Source organism: Protobothrops mucrosquamatus, unplaced genomic scaffold (assembly GCF_001527695.2).
Source record: "Protobothrops mucrosquamatus isolate PMUCROS unplaced genomic scaffold, P.Mucros_1.0 scaffold_239, whole genome shotgun sequence".
NCBI lineage: Eukaryota > Metazoa > Chordata > Lepidosauria > Squamata > Viperidae > Protobothrops > Protobothrops mucrosquamatus.
Window position 1 is genome coordinate 43244 of NW_015386315.1, and position 18600 is coordinate 61843.

The 18600-nt window shown below is 36.7% G+C and overlaps 2 protein-coding genes across 2 annotated transcripts in view; one reads left to right on the top strand and one right to left on the bottom strand.

Annotated features, from left to right (window-relative positions):
* Positions 1–8836, top strand: part of THBS4 (thrombospondin 4) — a 43065-nt gene extending 34229 nt beyond the window's left edge. The window contains exons 16-22 of the mRNA XM_015829911.2: positions 1419–1612; positions 2180–2358; positions 5221–5269; positions 5483–5679; positions 5879–6051; positions 7371–7510; positions 8641–8836. Coding sequence (XP_015685397.1) covers positions 1419–1612; positions 2180–2358; positions 5221–5269; positions 5483–5679; positions 5879–6051; positions 7371–7510; positions 8641–8702 — 994 coding nt within the window. The 3' untranslated portion in view covers positions 8703–8836. The remainder of the gene's footprint in view (positions 1–1418; positions 1613–2179; positions 2359–5220; positions 5270–5482; positions 5680–5878; positions 6052–7370; positions 7511–8640) is intronic.
* A 6977-nt stretch (positions 8837–15813) lies between these two features.
* The window catches only part of SERINC5 (serine incorporator 5), a 38044-nt gene continuing 35257 nt past the window's right edge, over positions 15814–18600 (bottom strand). Inside the window, exon 12 of the mRNA XM_015829901.1 lies at positions 15814–17543. Coding sequence (XP_015685387.1) covers positions 17396–17543 — 148 coding nt within the window. The 3' untranslated portion in view covers positions 15814–17395. The remainder of the gene's footprint in view (positions 17544–18600) is intronic.

Sequence of the window (18600 nt, forward strand, 5' to 3'; positions counted from 1 at the left end):
ATAAACGTATGGCACAACACAGGAGAAAAAACCCATCAGGACAAGAGTCAGCAGTCCATCTGCATTTAAAAAACAAAGGCCACTCTTTCAAAGACAGCAAAGTCCACATTTTGGACGGGGAGGATCGCTGGTTTGAAAGAGGGGTCAAAGAGGCCATCTATGTCAAAATTGAATAGCCTTCTCTCAACAGAGGGGAAGGGATCTGACATCATCTATCTCCAGTCTACAACACAGTCCTTTCAACAGCTCCAAGAAGGCTCCACATCCATTTGCACTACTCAGGTGACCCTGAAGACACAAATAAGCCTCTAGGTAGCTTTAACGACTCGCTAAAAGAATGCAAATGAACAGCTGTCTGCAGGAGAATAAATCTTTCCATTCCCCACCATCCAGTCAAAACAGAAGAAGCTTCTTGGATGAGAAGTGAAACGTCTTCAAAGAAAAACAAGAAAGTCCAGTTGCCTCATGAAAAAGCATCTTTGGGTCATTTATAATGATGTAATTAGCAAGATCATTTATGGAGGATGTTAAAAAAAATGAAGACCATGGCAACAATAATTTAATCCCACCCTTTTTAAACTTTACTGGCAATTATCTTCATCTTTGGTTTCAATTAGTACTGACATCTGTCAGCCCTTTAAGGTAGACCACACTAGGAAATCAATGCCATGTGGCTCTATTCTACTTTTAATGTAGAGCTATGTAACAGAATTTTGCAAGTCTGAATGTCCTTCTCTCCCTTTATCTTTGTGTGAACTAAGGAGCTTATCTACAATATTTACTCACATTACTTTCTTGTTCTGGATTCAGGTCCTGTTTATCTATCTGTTGCCTTGGAAGTGGCTCTTCCTTTTGTCCTTCAGGGCCATTCCCCCTGCTGTCTATATCAAGCATACTATGAATGGAGATGTTTCTAGCACCCTGTGAGATGACACAATGCCATGCTCTTTACTCATACAAAAATATAAACCCACATTCTTACACTCGGGGATAGACTTCCCCCATCTGGTGACAGAATGTAACTTGCATCTGACTTATCTTCACTATTAGCTTCACGCAGCTTCAATATTAATTGTGCTGGCTGGAATGATGGAAATTGTAGTCCAGTTATGTTTAAGAGCTAATGCAGTATAGTAATTAAGACGTTGAACTAGGACTGGAACACCAGGTTCAGGCCTTCTTCAGCCAGGGACGTGTATGGGGGACTTTAAGCCAGTCACTCTCTCTTAGTTCATCTGCCTCACAAAGTAGTTGGATGGAGTATTATCTCAACTGCCTTGGAATTTGGTAAGGATGGTGGGATACAAGCAAATAGATAAATAAACCAGGAGAAAAAGAGTTGGAAGAGATTGCTTAGGAACATATAGAAATTAGCATATTGTTTATGTGGATTTTTTTTCTACCTTGCTATACCCTAGTGATGGGGATGGACACCAAGACAGCACTGATAACTGCCCCACAGTCATTAACAGCTCCCAGCTTGACACTGATAAAGATGGCTTGGGGGATGAATGTGATGATGATGACGATGACGATGGAATTCCTGACCACGTCCCTCCAGGGCCTGATAATTGCCGGCTGGTTCCTAATCCAGGACAGGAAGATGAGAACAGTAAGGCCATCCTCTTTCTTTTCAGTCCTCACTACTGATTTTGTTTTTGAATTTATTATTACTGACCTAGGGCTTCATTCCCCTGAACTTTTCTGACTTTCTTGGGTTTCTCTAGTCTTCCTCTTTACTGTAGGGGGCATTAAAAATGAGTCCTTGTCATAATTTTCTCATCCAATTCCTTTACATGAGGAAGGTGCAAAACTCACTAACTTGTCTCCCCTCCCAGATCATGCCAAATCTCCTCTACACTCTATAGTTCCGGGGCAGTTCAATCATTTGGGCAGTATATCCTTGAAATAGGAAGCAATTTTATATTCCCAGTGGTGGAAACAATCTGTTTTATCCAGATTGTCATGTCTGGGGCACCTTCAAATGCTTTGGCTTGGAGAAGGTTCAGCAGGACCAGGAATAAAGGAATCATTCTGGATTTTCTGAAACATTCCATTCCCATATCAGTCATTTTTGCATATCACTTTGCATCTATGCTTTGGCAAATGAACTATTTCAAGCATCGGTTTAAACTTCAGCTATCAAATGACACCCCTTAAACTGAATTTTGGTTTGCAGGTGATGGAATTGGTGACATTTGTGAATCAGACTATGATCAAGATACAGTTATTGACCAGATTGATGTTTGCCCTGAGAATGCAGAGGTTACCCTGACTGATTTCAGAGCTTATCAGACTGTCGTCCTGGATCCAGAAGGTGATGCTCAGATTGATCCAAACTGGGTGGTTTTGAATCAGGTAAATAATTTTTGAAATCTAAAAGCAGTCAGGAACGGACAGTTGCAATGAAAACTAAACATTTCTCCAAACATGATTGATCTGATTATGTCTTTAGCAGTGAAATGAGTTGGGGTATTCTCAGAGGAAAATAATCACTTCGTTTGTTTAGCAAAGAACCCCAGAGTTGTCTACAAACAAGCTAGAGGTAAATCATCTGAGCAGAAATTTGCTTTGAGAATTAGGAGGGAGCCCCTAATAAATTTACTTTCTAAGTCAAGAGATAGTACTTGCTTAACATAAGAAACTTAAAGGGAAAGCAGTAAGAGCCATTCTACTCAGGGTACTCTAAGACTGAAAAGTCCAAATCAATGTGCAAGAGTCTGCAGCTGTAACATAAAATGCTTATGCCATGTTTCTTTTCCTGCCAAGAAACAACAGACATATGTCTGTAGCGAAACCAAGCTCATGGATGTCTTTGAAAAAGTTAAAAGGTTTAAGTAGCTAATGGCCATAGTTCAGCTGATGACAAAGTTCAAAAAAAGGCACAGTAGCAAAAACTGACTTTAGAAGCAACTCTATGGAATGATAGAAGAACAGGCCCAGTGGCTGAGAATCATAATCAGAAAGAAGAGATTTAGAAAACATTGTGCCCTGCAGGAACCCAAAAACAATTTTCAAGCTTTACAGATAAAACAGGAGTGGCCAGAAGAGGAAAAATAAACTGCAGGATGTGTCAGGCTTTACCTAGCCAACACTGAAAGTCAATGATTCAGAACAGATGATAGATTCTGTTTATTGCAAGCACTAGAAAAGCAATTGAAGAACAAATCTAACAACTGCCAAGAATAAAATGCAGGCCATATTTATTGCAAAAGCAAGTTTACGTTTGTGTACTTCTTTCTACTGCCAGCATTATATTACAGACTAAGAATTTCTCGGGACAAGAGTAACAGTTGGCATCTAGCCTTTGTTACGATAACAATCCATTTTGATGTCAGGTGTTTTTTCTAACTTTGCCAGGTGGTGGATTCCTAAAGGGCAGAGGGGAGAGAAAAACAATGTTGGAGCCCAAAATACTACAGTGAGATTCTTAAGCCATAAAAAAAATAAAATCAAAACACTGGCTTACAAAGTGTCTGATTGTTGTTATCACTAATGCTTAGAGCATGAGAAATAAAGATGACCTTCAACTCATAGTACAAAATAAAAAATACGATTTCACTGATATAATGGAGATCTCCTGGAATGCTTCCTATATAGCAACTAAAGGGTACAGTTTTTATAATTGAGATAGAAGCTATTGAAAAGGAGGGAGAAATCACATTGTTTGTTAAAATATGCATTCTTGATCATAAATTTAAAGGAATGAACTTGCTAATGCTGTAGAAGCATCTGGCTTAAGAAAAAAAGAGAGGAACAAATAAAAGCAGTATTGTTGTAAGTGTCTGCTATTGCCTAACTGACCAAACAGAAAAAGCAAACGATGTCTTCTAAAAATGCAGATCTTTCAAAGAGGCACGGAATCATAGTGATACAGTAAGAGACTTTAATTACCATACATCTGTTGAGAGATAAATTCTATCCTGGATTTTCCATTTCTAACTTGCCTTGGTAATAACTTTTTCTTTAGAGAATGTAAGGAAGTACAAGAGGATCAACTGTCCTTGACTTGATAATATTCTATAGAAAAGACTTGGTTGAGGAATTAGCAGTAGAGGAAAAAAATGAGAAAAATGAGGAAAAATGATCAAATAACATTGGAATACCTGATTTTACATTCATACATATACAGTATTCACAAGATTTATCACATTATTCCCTTTTAGGTTGTAATATTATGCAAAGCACAGGAAAAATAGAAGAAGTAGACAAAATCAAGGCAGAATATAAGAGAAAAAATTGAATTCTAATTCAATTTAGTTTACACAAACACTATGCTATCTTATACCAATGCTATTCAGTGCCAAGACTAGTTTATACCAACCTCTCCAGACTTTTCTGTCTTTGCACACCATTCTTATTTTCCCCTTGACAGTGTTTATGAAATATGAAAGAATAAAATACAAATAAACAAGGATTGAAATATGATAGAGAATATAGTTTTCCAGAGTTTCCAATTGAGGAATGGTGAGCTAGAACATCTCTGAGTGGAAACAATGACTGTGAATAAGATCGAAGGACCAGTGAATATGCCAGTCCCATGTAATCTGTCTGGATAAGGACATGATGGGAAATTGCTGACTTGTGCTCTGGATATCTGTTCCTTATAAGGAGACCATAGGATATCAATTTCTAGCAGATTTGAGTGCAAGGAAGTGAAAGGAATCATCATGGTCTCAACTTTGATCCTTTAAAAGGACACTGAGCTTGGTAACTCATTTTCAGAAATTACCTATTCAATTATTTAAGGATAATAGAGATCTTCAAAACAATAAGTTTAAAAAGCCACTTGGTAAAACATTAACTATAAGCTTAAGAAGTTAAATAATTAGAAATAAATGGCAAAATGCTGAATAAAAATTTAGAATAGTATGATAGACATGTATGTGTGTAAAGAGCCAATTTGGTGTAGTAGTTAAGCACCAGGCTAGAAACCAGGAGACTATGTCTTAGGAATGTGACCTTGGGTTGGTCATTCTCTGTCAGCCAAAGGAAGAAGGCAATGGCAAACCAATTCTGAAAATCTTGTCAAGAAAACTCCAGGGACTTGTCAGGAATCAAAAATGGTGTAGAAGGCACACATACAAAAGTATGTGTGTACATTTACAAAAGAGACCTTCCTGAACTCATTGGTTTGATATTTTTGTATTTTACTGTAGGAAGCAAAATCTAATTTATTCTTCTCTTTGGTTCACTAATTGTGTTATCTCCATTTATCAGGGTATGGAGATTGTGCAAACTATGAACAGTGATCCTGGACTTGCTGTAGGTATGTACCCATTTCTATGAAGACATTTACAGGAAATCCATACACACAACAATTCCCATAGTTTTCCAGCTTTCATCCACACCAGCGAACAGTTCTGGGAATTGTCCCAAGGCATGTGGAAAACTCCAGGTTGGGGAAAATCTTACCAGTGAATCAGATTCTATAATTGCAGATGGTTTGGATTTCATGCATCTGTTTACATCTATTGGATAGGTTATACAGCTTTCAATGGAGTTGATTTTGAAGGCACTTTCCATGTGAATACAGTAACAGATGATGACTATGCAGGCTTCATTTTTGGTTATCAAGACAGCTCCAGCTTTTATGTGGTAATGTGGAAACAGACTGAGCAGACCTATTGGCAAGCCACTCCATTTCGAGCTGTTGCAGAGCCTGGGATTCAGCTGAAGGTACTGGTTTAAGCAAAATGATAAAGGCTTTCATCTAACAATATGCTTGGAGAGAATTGCCGACATCTGTGTTGTATAACATTACTTTGTTGGGATGTTTTACAGACTGGAAAGATCTTTACAGATTTCGGCATTCCTTAGAATGTCGAAGAAAAAAATGTTGATGGATATTTCTTCTTTTTAACGTGTCTGTGTGTAGGCTGTTAAGTCAAAGACTGGGCCTGGAGAACACCTCAGAAATTCACTTTGGCACACTGGAGACACTAATGATCAAGTCCGATTGCTCTGGAAAGATCCACGAAACGTTGGCTGGAAAGATAAAGTTTCCTATCGCTGGTTCCTACAACACAGACCTCAGGTTGGATATATTAGGTAAAGTTTTGAGGCAAGAAGAGCCTTATAGTTTTATATCCATTTTCATGGTATTGACTAACATGTATATATATTTATACTCATATACACATACCAACAACTGAGTTAGACTTGCTGAATTGAATATATATCTTCATACTATTAAACTGGTAGGCGAGGGGATCTTTTGCACATGCCTACATACACTTTAATCAAATCTAATCTTCAAAGTTTGAAAGATTTGAATCAGTTCAATATTTTAAGATTTTTTTGTAATTTTATTAAAAGTTTTTAAAACAGAGGTAAAAACCAAAAATAAACTAATATAAAATATGGAAGAAAAAAATCAAAGATAAATCTTTAAAGTTCAACAAAGAATGAAAAAGAAAAATAGAAAAGAAAGAAGATAAAAAGAGGTGACTTCCATTCCTCTTTGCAGCAGTTATATGTACAATTATAAGTTTACCTGTTACTTTGAAGTTATACCACATAACTCACTTCTTTCTATGATCTATCCTGTGATCATCAAAACCATATACTATATTTTCATTTTTTTTCTGTTTTATGTAAAAAGTCCATCTAGAATCTAGAAAGAATATTGATTTATAAAGTGAACTTCTCTTATTCTAATGGTCTCTTTAGCTTAAATTGATTACATTGGAAAATATTTTAAAAACGAGACAGTTGCAACTTTGTGTTCATATAGATTGCATTGCAGCTGTGAGCTTGATTGAATTCTATCGACTCCCAGCTGAACCCATGAATCAACCCAAAAACTTCAGTTCCTGCTGTCTCCTCACAAGGAACAGTAGTCTAAAGTGCAAGTGAGTGATCTCATGATCTCTCCTTATCCAGAAAGACTGTGCCAGCCAGAATTTGCCATCTGGCCATCTGTCTCTGCCACAATGCAATCCCTGCTCCTTCAGGGACATTTGGTCCACCATAGATTCCTCCCCAAAAGTAAATCAATTCAATATTTTGAAGCAAATTACAAAATTGAAGGGATTCAACTAAACTTTTGGATCAAGCTGATATTCAGCTTGAATTGTGCTTGATTTACACCCTCTGATAAATATAATAACAAAAAACGATAACAATACATTAAATTTTAGATATAATGTCCTGTGCATTAAACTTCATTGAGCATAATGAATGAGGTTAGTAAAATGAGGATTCAGATTATTGGGGGCAATACACTGACATTTGTAAACCGCTCAGAGAGTGCTGTAAAGCATTATGGAGTGGTATATAAGTTTAACTGCAATTGCTATAATGACACTTGCTGCCCAGAGAATGAAGTCACTGACATTTTTAACTTAATTTTGTTTCCATTTCAAAAGGGCAAGATTTTATGAAGGATCTGAACTGGTAGCAGATTCTGGAGTAACCATAGACACAACCATGCGTGGAGGAAGACTTGGTGTTTTCTGCTTCTCTCAGGAAAATATTATTTGGTCCAATCTGAAATATCGTTGTAACGGTAGCATTTTTCTTCCATCTGTTTTCTTGCATAATCAAAAACCAAGTGAATAAAGGCTAACTCCTTTAGTATGGTTACAGGAATAACTACATCTTTAGTCACCCTTTTACATAAACATTGGACTACACCAACCCACTATTTTTCATTGTAAGAATGCATATTGCCACTGCGAGTCCCAGGAAGTTTCCTTATTTTAAAACATGATGCTTTATTTTAATTAAAATAAAAACACTTATTTTAAAAACACTTTTAAAAACACTTTCCAGTGCTGAAGCAGCAGATCAAGCTTACAGTTGCATAGCGATATTGCATATCTCCTCAGCCCCAAAGTTGTGATTCTTTGGCAGCAAACAGGCCAAGCAACAGTGTCTTTGTTTGCTTGGAAAGAGAAAGTCAGATGGGTCATTATTGGTTCAAAGTTTTCTACATAGCTTCAAAGCACAACTTTTGCAAGCTGTGTTTCTCATTGGCCTTTCCTTGAAATGGGTATATAGTGTGGAAGCTGAAGTAGCCACTAAATGATGTGCTGGATGCTTAGACTAAGTCTGTCATTCACCAGATTTGTCACTGGTGAACCAGAGTGGTTCAGGTGCTGAAGATGGATCAGGAAAATCAAAGTTCAAATCTTAGTTGACCATTGTGGATGATCAAGTGACTTTGGGTCAATTGTTTTCTCAGCCCAAACAAACTGGACGATAAAATTAAGGGAAAGTTTAACTGCTCAGAGAAAAGAAAAAGACAGGATATAAGTGCAATAAAGTATTATTCTGTTGATTTATTTTATTTTTCAAATTAGTATTTAATTGGAGGTGCATCTCTGCCCTTAATTTTCATTGGGATTATAGAATAGGTACAGGGAGGTTTTCACTATTTTTTTTTCTAATCTGAGAAATCATTAGTGTAGCCTTGGGGACAGGCTTCCACGGCTTCCAATTGAAGCTTGCTCTCTCTTTTTTAGCAGAATAATTTGGAAGACAAGAAGTGACATGCTTACATTCATATTTCATTAGTGATTTTTTAAACGTTTTATAGCTATATCTATCATTTCCTTACCTGCAATTTAAAAATAAAAAACTCACCAGTTCCATAACTACAGTGGACAGTGATTCTATCTCCTTTCTTGATTTCAGATACAATCCCAGAAAATTTCCAAGAATTTCAAACTCAGAAGTATGGAGTTGGAGGTATTTAAGGAGAATCAAGAATGCAAGATATTATGGTGACTAACAGTGCAGCACATTTTTAATTCTTATACAGTTGTTTGTGTATAAATGCCCAGTTCATTTGCTATGATTGATAAATAAAAAGATAAAGTAGATTAGGGTTTCTTTTTGTTTTCATTTATTTTAAGATAATGTAAAATTTAACCCCCAGTATGATTTTGTAGGCAATAACAGACAAAGACTAATAATGTGTTACACAAAAACACAATGAGAGGCTATATATGTAAATGATTTGATATTTATAAGACACAGATATGGAAATAATTTTGCTTGCTAATTTATATATTGATTCTAATCCAGAACTAAATGCAATAATTAATCTGAATTTCACACAAGGAAGGCCTAGCAGATTAATTTCCCATAGAAATTGCCATGTAAGACCATTTTTTCAGTAAACTGACACCCCCAGTAATAAATCACACCAAATCTCATGTTCCTCTTCAATTTTAGTATTTACAATGGTTCTGATTAGTCCTAAAAGCATACACAAGAAGGGTGGATGGTAGGATTTCTTTTTTTATGACTTCTTTAAAGTCCCATCCAAATGGCAAATAATCAGAAGAGAGATGGAAGAGCAAGACATCATCCAACTGCCCTGCAGCAGATGAAGCAGACTTTAGACCACTACATTAGCTAACACAGCTTCCTCTGATCAAACATATTTTCATGTTTATGTTATCATTCTGGCCTCCTAATATAATCAACTCTGGATAGTCCCACCTGGCTGCTCAACCCACTTACCTCAGCCCTCTGAGGAAAATCAGTGGCTGCTTCACCACCTGGAATCCTTGCTAGGACAAGAATAGACATGAAGACAAAGTCAATAAATGTTTAGAGAGAGGGGGGGAAGCGATCCTAACATTTGTGTTCCAACATGATTAAACCTTGCTAAATATCTCATTGGTTTCTTTTCCCTCTCAAGTTGTGTTCTGTAAACTTGCTGGAAGCATCCGAGTCCAAATGCAAGGTGCATCCTATGTAGCAGAAGTCTTGAAATTGAGCTTAGATGCACAGCAGGACTCCTCAAGATCTTTGGAGGTTATTATCCTATGATAATTTCTAAGGTTTCAATAGAAAATATATGTAGCCCAGGGTAGAACTGTGGAGTCTATAGTGCTCTCTGAGCTTGGTTATTTAGTTGTAGACATCTCAGTACCCATTTATGTGGCATTGTCAGTGTAGATAAATATGGGGTTTGCTGGTAGCTTGTCCTGCCAGTTTTTAAAATTATTTAACAAATTTTTATAGCCACTCATCTCACTAAACATGAATCTGAGCAGCATTGTCTCTTTTGAATGGTGTGTAAATGTGGTTTATCTATATCAGTAGGTGACAACAGTGAAAAGCGGAAGTGAGAATCGGCATCAGGAAGAAGCCCAGACATTTTCCCAACCTAGAATTTTGAGGTTGCAACAATCCTTGAGTGCTAAATGCCAGCTCTCACTTAAACACAACATTTGTGCTTCTTTCCACCCTTAGACCTTATAACTCACAGTGGCTATTAAGAAAAATGATCTTGATGGAGATATGCAGGTTAAGGAGCTGACGCATTTTAAAGTCCAGAATAGTGAGGTAACATTTGGATGTGTTTCAGACTGACTTCTCCCTAATTCTGAACTACAAGGAGGAGGAGGTATAGCAAAATCAGATTTGCAAGATCCCATTATTATTGCCTTTCTGTGAAATTTATGTCTCGGTCTGGTCTGCCTAATGGGGCTGACACACCTAAAATGACTCTGAAATAATGCTCCAACATTGCATTTATTAAAAAAGAAACTTCTTTGAGAGGCAATATTAGATGAAGTTCTTAATGTATTTTCTTGGTATAATAACCTCTGGGCAACTCTGCCTTCACAGTGTCTTTTTCAATCTTTGCCAATGCAAAGCTGGAGAATTCTTGGGATTGAAGTCCACACATCTTAAAATGACTAAAGTTGAGAAACACTGCTCTACGACAATTTAGTCCCACACTGACCTTGCAAATGTATCACTAACTTCATTCCTACTATCATTTCTCCTCTCTAAAGCCCTTCCTGCCAGAATAACTGCTTGTATATAACATGTCAGTTTAATTCACACTTGGTAGTAAGCCACAGATTCTTTAAATGTAGCTTGCTGAAATAAGTACAACAGGCCATGTTCACTGAGGTGCCTTAATTGTGTTGTGCTGTCATATTTATTGGAGAAAACAGAAATCAGAAACTAGCACTCTTGCAACAGACCTATTTTCATTTATTAAACTCTGTGGTATAGATTGAATTAATTAATTAGCTCCCAATATGAGAGAAAAATATACCAAGGCAAAAATGTAACAGCTTTTAATGCACACATTTAGAGATGCACATAGGAAGCTTCCCCCTGCAAGCATGTAGCAAATAATGAGGAGCATCTTACCAACTGTTCGGCAGCTGTGCATACAAAACAGACGTTGTGCCCACAATTGGCCATATATATCCAAGAGTAGGAGGTTGTAACCCTGTTAAAGGATGCTGGAATCATAGCAACCAGCTATCTGAAAGGATAGGAAAGATTTTATCGCCTGTCCTTTAAAAGAGAGGGCTGAAGGCAAGAACTATGTGCCCCTGCAGTTTTCACATACTGTTCTTCAGTTAAACATTTAGCTTGCAAGTGATCTACTGTTCACTGGACTGTCTTGGGGCTGAAACATCAGTGCTTCTGCTTCTCCCCCATCCCTTTATCTTTTCTCCAGTCCCTGCTTCCATGCTGAGCTTCTTCCAGTCCCCGCTGGTTTCAAAGATGTGAAAAGTAGCCAAGGCTTCCTTTCACATGAAGTTAGCCAAGCTGCTGACTGCTGAAATAGCTGCTAAGCAGAGGCATTCATTTAATGGCCTAAGAGTCCTCCTCCCCCACCCTCGTTCAATACAGCACATGGTGAGACACACAAGGGTGTCTGTTGGAGTGTTTATATACGTGTGCGTGTGTTGGAGGATGTTTATATTTCAACAGACACCTGTGTGTATGAATACACACATGCCACACACACTTCTCTCTGGGTTATTACAAGCTTTGCATAACAGCTGGAAAAGATATTAAATGATACATCTTGCATATTAATCTCCATGAAGCTGGAAAATGTGGGCTGTTCTTTGTGTATCATTTCATCCTATTGATTTCACAGCTCCAATTGTCTGAATCTCCCATCCACTTATGCAAGGACAGGATTACAAAGAAAAATCACTGTTGCATTCATAGTGGATAAAGTTTATTGTTTTAAATAGTATGAGTTAGTGGCTAAGATTTCCTACAATGTAGGAAAAAAATAGTTTTCAACATAAAAAGCTTAAACCAGGTAAAAAGAGGCAGAAAATATTACAGCTAGTTCTTGACTTACAACAGTTCATTTAGTTGTAACGGTTGCAATAGAACTGAAAAAGTGACTTATGTCTCTTTTTCATATTTACAACCTTTGCAGCATCCCCACGATCTTGATTAAAATTCAGATGCTTGGCAACTGGTTCATATTTATGAACTTTGTTGTGTCTCAAGGTCATGTGATTACCTTTTGTGACCTTCTGACAAGCAAAGTCAATGGGGAAGGCAGATTCACTTTACAACCAGGTTACTAATTTATTAACTGCAGTAATTCACTTAACTATTATGGCAAGAAAGGTTGTAAAATGGGGCAAAACTCACTTAACAACAGAAATTTTGAGCACAATTGTGGTTGTATGTCGAGGACTACCTGTACTCAGTACCTCATGATATAAAAGTTTACCTTTTCTTGTGTCTACCCCATATTATAGAATTGCTCACAAGAATGTCCACTGTCATTAATTTCAATCTCTTTGTGTATATTATTTAATATATGACATATAATAATAAATTATCCATGAGCATGGCATTCTAAAGAACTTTCTTCAGTGTTTAAAAGTCAGATTATCTAGATTCCACAAGACTGTAATGGTCACAATTATTCATAACAGCATGGTTGCAAATGGTTTCATTTGGATGCTGCCACCATTGTAAAGATGTTCCAATTGCCAAGCACCCAAATTTTGATCAAGCGTCTATGGGGATACTGCAACAATCATTCACTAATCTGACACTCTAGATGCGTTGGTTCAGCTTTCAGAATTCTTATTTGGAATTCTCTGCGTAGCCATTCCAACACTTCTAATAGGCACCAACTAGAAGAGAGAGAGCTAGGAGAGGCCAACTAGGGGAGAGCTAGATTTGATTGGTAAGAGATCAAATTTTATCAATGGAAGAACTAGACTTTAAATCAAAATAAATAAAGGTATCCCTGTGCTTCTGTTGAGAAGAAGACTCAAAATTATGTTAGTTATGTTCTCTTTCCTTTGAGAACCTCCTAAAAGTTTGCCCTCACACCATTTTTCATCCATGAATCCAAAGTGATCTAACCTTAACTCTAGCCCTAGCCCTAGTTTCATTTAATTGTGCATGTGATTTTCCCATGTATTTCACTGCGGCCCAAAAGATTCTAGGAGGTTCTCCAAGGAAAGAGAACATAATAGGTTTTCATTTCGACTCTTCTGTGGGCCGCAGTGATATACATGGGAAAATCCCATTAACAACAAAAATGAAACTAGGGTTAGAGCTAGGGTTAGGATTATGGTTAATCACTTTACAGTCAGGGCAGAAAAAGGGTGTTGGGGTAGATTACAGGAAGTTCTCAGAGGAAAGACAACAGAACAGCTTTTTGTTCTGAGTCCTTTTTGGGTCGCAATGAAATACATGGGAAAATCACATTGACAATGAAAATGAAACTACGATTAGGGCTAGGGTTACGGTTAGTATTAGATTGCTTTGGAGTCGGGGCTGAAAATTGTTGTAAGTGATACATTATAGGAGGTTTTCATTGGAAAGAGAACATAACAGCTTTTTGTTTGGACTCTTTTGTGGTCAACAGTGAAATACATGGGAACATCTCTTTGACAATTAAAAGGAAACTAGGGTTAGGGTTAATGCTAGGGTTAGGGTTAGATTACTTTTCAGTCATGGATGAAAATGGATGATGGGGTGGATTGTAGGAGGTTCTCAATGGAAAGAGAACATAACAGCTTTTCTTTTGTACTCTTTTGGTGGACTGCAGTGAAATACATGGAAAAATTCCATTTATAATCAAAATGAAAATTGGTTTATGGCTCGGGCTAGGGCTAGAGTTAGATCTCTTTGGAGTCAGCGCTAATAAATGGTGTGAAGGCTAGATGATAGGAGTTTCTCAACGGAAAGAGAACATACCAGCTTTTCATTTGGACTCTTTTGTGGTCCACAGTGAAATAAATGGAAAACCTGCATGGACAATTAAAATGAAACTACAGTTAGGGTTCGGTTTCGGGTTACATCTCTTTGGAATATTGGATGAAAAATGGTGTGAGGGCTAGATTCTAGGAGCTTCTCAAAGGAAAGAGAACATAAAAGCTTTTCGTTTTCCTTGTTTGTAATTCACAGTAAAATACATAGGAAAATCCCATTGACAATGAAAATGAAACTAGGGTTAAGGCTATGCCTAGGGATAGGTTTAGATCACTTTGGCGTCTGGGCTGAAAACTGATGTGAGGACTAGATTATAGGAGTTTCTGAACGGAAAGAGAACATAAAAGCTTTTCGTTGGGACTCTTTGGGGTCCACAGTGAAATACATGGGAAAATCCCATTGACAATGAAAATGAAACTATGATTAGATTCATTCCTAATGTTAGCGTTAGGGTTACATCACTTTTGAGTTAGTGCAGAAAAAGGGTGTTATGGGTAGATTATAGGAGGTTTTGAAAGGAAAGAGAATATAACAGGTTTTCGTTCTAAGCCCTTTTTAGGCCGCAATGAAATAGATGAAAAAATTGCATGGACAATTAAAATGAAATTACGGTTAGGATTAGGGTTAGATCACTTTGGACTCATGGATGAAAAATGGTGTGAGCGCTAGATTCTTGGAGGTTCTCAAAGAACGTAACAGTTTTCGTTCGGACTGTTTTGTGGAACGCAGTGAAATACATGGGAAAATCCAATTGACAATGGAAATGAAATGGGTTAGGGTTAGATCACTTTTGAGTCAGGTGAAAAAGAGTGTTAGGGCTAGATTCTAGGAGATTCTCAAAGGAAAGAAGATGACAGCTTTTCATTCTTAGTCCTTTTTGAGCCACACCGAAATACATCGGAAAATCCCACTGACAATGAAAATGAAACTAGGGTTAGGGTTAGATCACATTGGAATCATGGATGAAAAATTGTGTGATGCAACTTCCGAGTTAGACATCATGGTGTGGTAAAGCACAAACTAAATAGCCTTCGTATTATTGTTTATACTTTGTGGTTTTAGCTTTTTTTCCTACTTTTCTATAGTTTGATGGTTTGCTTTACTGTATTCTGTCATTTATAATCTGGTCACATACTGCAATACACTCTACATAGGGCTACCCTTGAAGAGTATTCAGAGCTATACAGGCTCCATGGATGGCCCATATAACATGGCTGTGGCATGACCTACATTGCTGATTCCTTGATCTTTGTCACAGTTACTGGCACTGATTTGGAGGAGACATCTTCAGTTTGCCATACCTCTTCTGGAAGCCTCTCAACTGTCACCAAACCTTATGACCCTACTTCAGCTATTCTTTGCTTTACAGATCTGTGAAAGAAGTAAATACAAGGACTGGTTGCAAAGTTATTTTTTTTATTACTGTCACAACTGTGAACGGTCACTAAATGAGGCAGTTGCTAAACGAGGACTACCTGTATTCGTTAGAAATCAATTAATGCAGATCAACAAAGATATAGTATCCTGTTATATCAGTCACCATATGAATAAAAATCTTGCTGATACTTTATTTATATATGCATATAATTCATTATTATTAAATATATCAAAGGTTGAAAAAGATTCAGAAGTCTAAATATACAATGGAAAAGCTATGCTGCAAAATGATGAGAAAATACATATCCCCTTCCCAGTGAAATATTTGCTCCCCTACTGGAAATGGTTTGATTAACATTTTCCATTTTTTTTTTCTAAAAAAGCTACCAAGAGATAATTGAACTAAAAGATACAAATAAATGGATGTGACAATGAATATATGACATACCAGTAATTGAAATTTTTAACAAACTCAAGTTTATTGATCAAGGAATTACAACTATAATACTTTTTGAATATGAAGTTATTCTTGAAAACTCCAACAAAATACTTTAAAAACACAAGTTGCTTGACTTGTACTATGAATTCATCTCAAAGTCTCAACCATTAACTTCCCCCAATATAGCCTTACATTTTATGCAAGTAAAAACTGTAATGTTTTAGGTATAATTCTGAATAAAATCCCTGGATATTTACAAAAGGTCAACACTGTATCAAAAGTTTAAAAAAAGAGTTAAAAAAGAATTGCATATGAAGAACTATCCCAAGATGAAACTGCAGTAAATAAAAATAGTAAAGCAAATTATTAATTTCTGAAATTAAAATATTGCAGCTTTATCAATCTGCTTAGCTTTGAAAACAGGCACTTCTGTATCATCAAGAGGTGGTTGGTTTCCATTTATCAGAAATATTAAATGGAAGCAGCTGTTGTAATATAATTCACAGAAACCAAAGCATGACAGCATCATCCTACTAATTCTAGTGTAATTTTTCCAGCACATGGCAATTGAGCTTCCACAGATAAATAAAAAGAAAGCAGTAATGCCCGTTTCCTAGCAAGCTAATTCTTAAATTTATGATTGCAGTGTAATCCTAAACATGTTTAATCTGAATCTAGTTCTGGTGTATTTCATGGTTCTTACTTCCTAATAAAGAAGCATGTTTGGACTGGATTCTCCAAATGAAATTTGACAGGCATGGGAAAGAGATCTTATGCCAAATAAGGAATAGGAAATAAAAAATGTTTATTACCACTGAAGAAGCAGTTCAAACTGTGATATTAAAATTACTTTGAATTAAATTGTTTTTTCCTAATTTATCTACTATTGAATTTAAATATGAGTGCATCAAAATATATTTAAGGATGAAACCGAAGACATGCAAGAAAGATAAAGACAATTTAATAAAAAATTATATTAAAAATACTTTGATAAGACAGAATTCTTATTTTATTGTCCACTATTCCTAACCGAATAGTTTGATAGATGCATCTAGTCCCACAGTGGCTCATAATAGTTAATTAATTGCACCAACATTTACAGTGTTGCACATCCCAGTCAAATTTTCAGGTTCCATGTTATGTCACCCAATGATTCATAAAAGGTGCTTTTCATTAATATAAATATTTTTATACCCACAATTCTTTCTCATTCACAATCCAGATTTGTAATAATTTACTATGAGATCTATTGCAGAATAAAAACCTTCTTGGCCTCATACTCTTCCACTGAATATGACATCTCATCCAGTGAAGTGTTAAACTCTTTTTCATACATCTAAATAAAAGGGTTCAGGTATATTACTTATTATGGAACACCAAACACATATGCACATATATTCAAGATCCAGCTGCCTTGCCACATTGAACTAGATGTGTTTCTTGAGTGTCCTTTAAATTCAGATAGTGAAAAAAAAATATTTAAAAAATCTGTCTCAAAATGTAAATGTTCCATGAGAGAAGCACTATCCTAACCATCAATGTCAGGAAAATGATTATACAGATAACTTTATGATCTATTAAACAAATGGAGCTGTAGCAGAAGCAGTTTCAAACATAAAATCCTCTGGTTGGGCAGCAGAAAGGTGCTAGAAGAGTCCACAGGTAGAGAAGGATACACACCCAACAAGAAGCCATTTTAATCCAGAAAATCGACCAGGTTCCAGCGAAGAATTTTTCAATTGCAGCATTTTCATAACTACGATGAAAGGGAGTGGAGGTTACCCTAATTTGCTGACACACAAATCAATTCTAGAAGGATGGTGCAATTCTATGAGGACTTATTTCAAAGAAACTGTAGTGAACTTCCCTGGATCCTGTTTCCTCACTGATAAGAAATGTTTGTATAGTCCAGTGTTTCTCAACCTTGACAATTTTAAGGCATGTGGACTTCAACTCCCAGAATTCCACAGCCAGCATTGCTGGCTGTGGAATTCTGGGAGTTGAAGTCCACATGCCTTAAAATTGTCAAGGTTGAGAAACACTGGTATAGTCAAACCCGTTCAGTGCTACTTATGCTACAGATAAGATAACCCATGCATAGCAGTCTGCTTTCAACTAATTTGTGCAGGCCAGACATCAGGAATTTGATTTTTATTACATTTCTTGTAAACCTGTGGTAAGAAATGCAATAAACCATTTCAGATTACAGTTCTGTAAATGCCAGCCACCATCCATATTATTAATTTGCAATGCAACTGTTAAATCTAAAACATTTTCTTCTGAAACTTCTATTTGATGTACCCTATTTCCAGAAACACAAAGATGGATTTGTACTTAAGTTGTACTATAGTTATAATGTTGTGTGCTTAAAATATATAATTGCATCATCTCAGTAATCTTTATATAACTGGCCACAATTATTTATCTGATTTTACAGGGAATGAGGCTTACATTGAAGGAATAATGAGTTGCCTAAAGCCATCAAATAGTTTGTGTAAAAGGTGAAGTTTAATTCAGAAGCTCCTGTTACTGTAAGCATCACCTGGCAGAGGGCTAGGTTTCTTGAGGGACCACCTTTATTTATCTGAGTGGGAGTGGGAGGCACGGTTATGCGGTGGGAGGCACGGTTATGCGGTGGTTCTCCTCCTTCCTCACCGATCGTACGCAGTCTGTATTGGCAGGGGGACAGAGGTCGACCCCAAGGCCCCTAACTTGTGGGGTGCCACAAGGGTCGGTCCTCTCTCCACTCCTGTTCAATATTTATGTGAAGCCGCTGGGGGAGATCATCCGTGGCTTTGGGGTGGATTTCCATC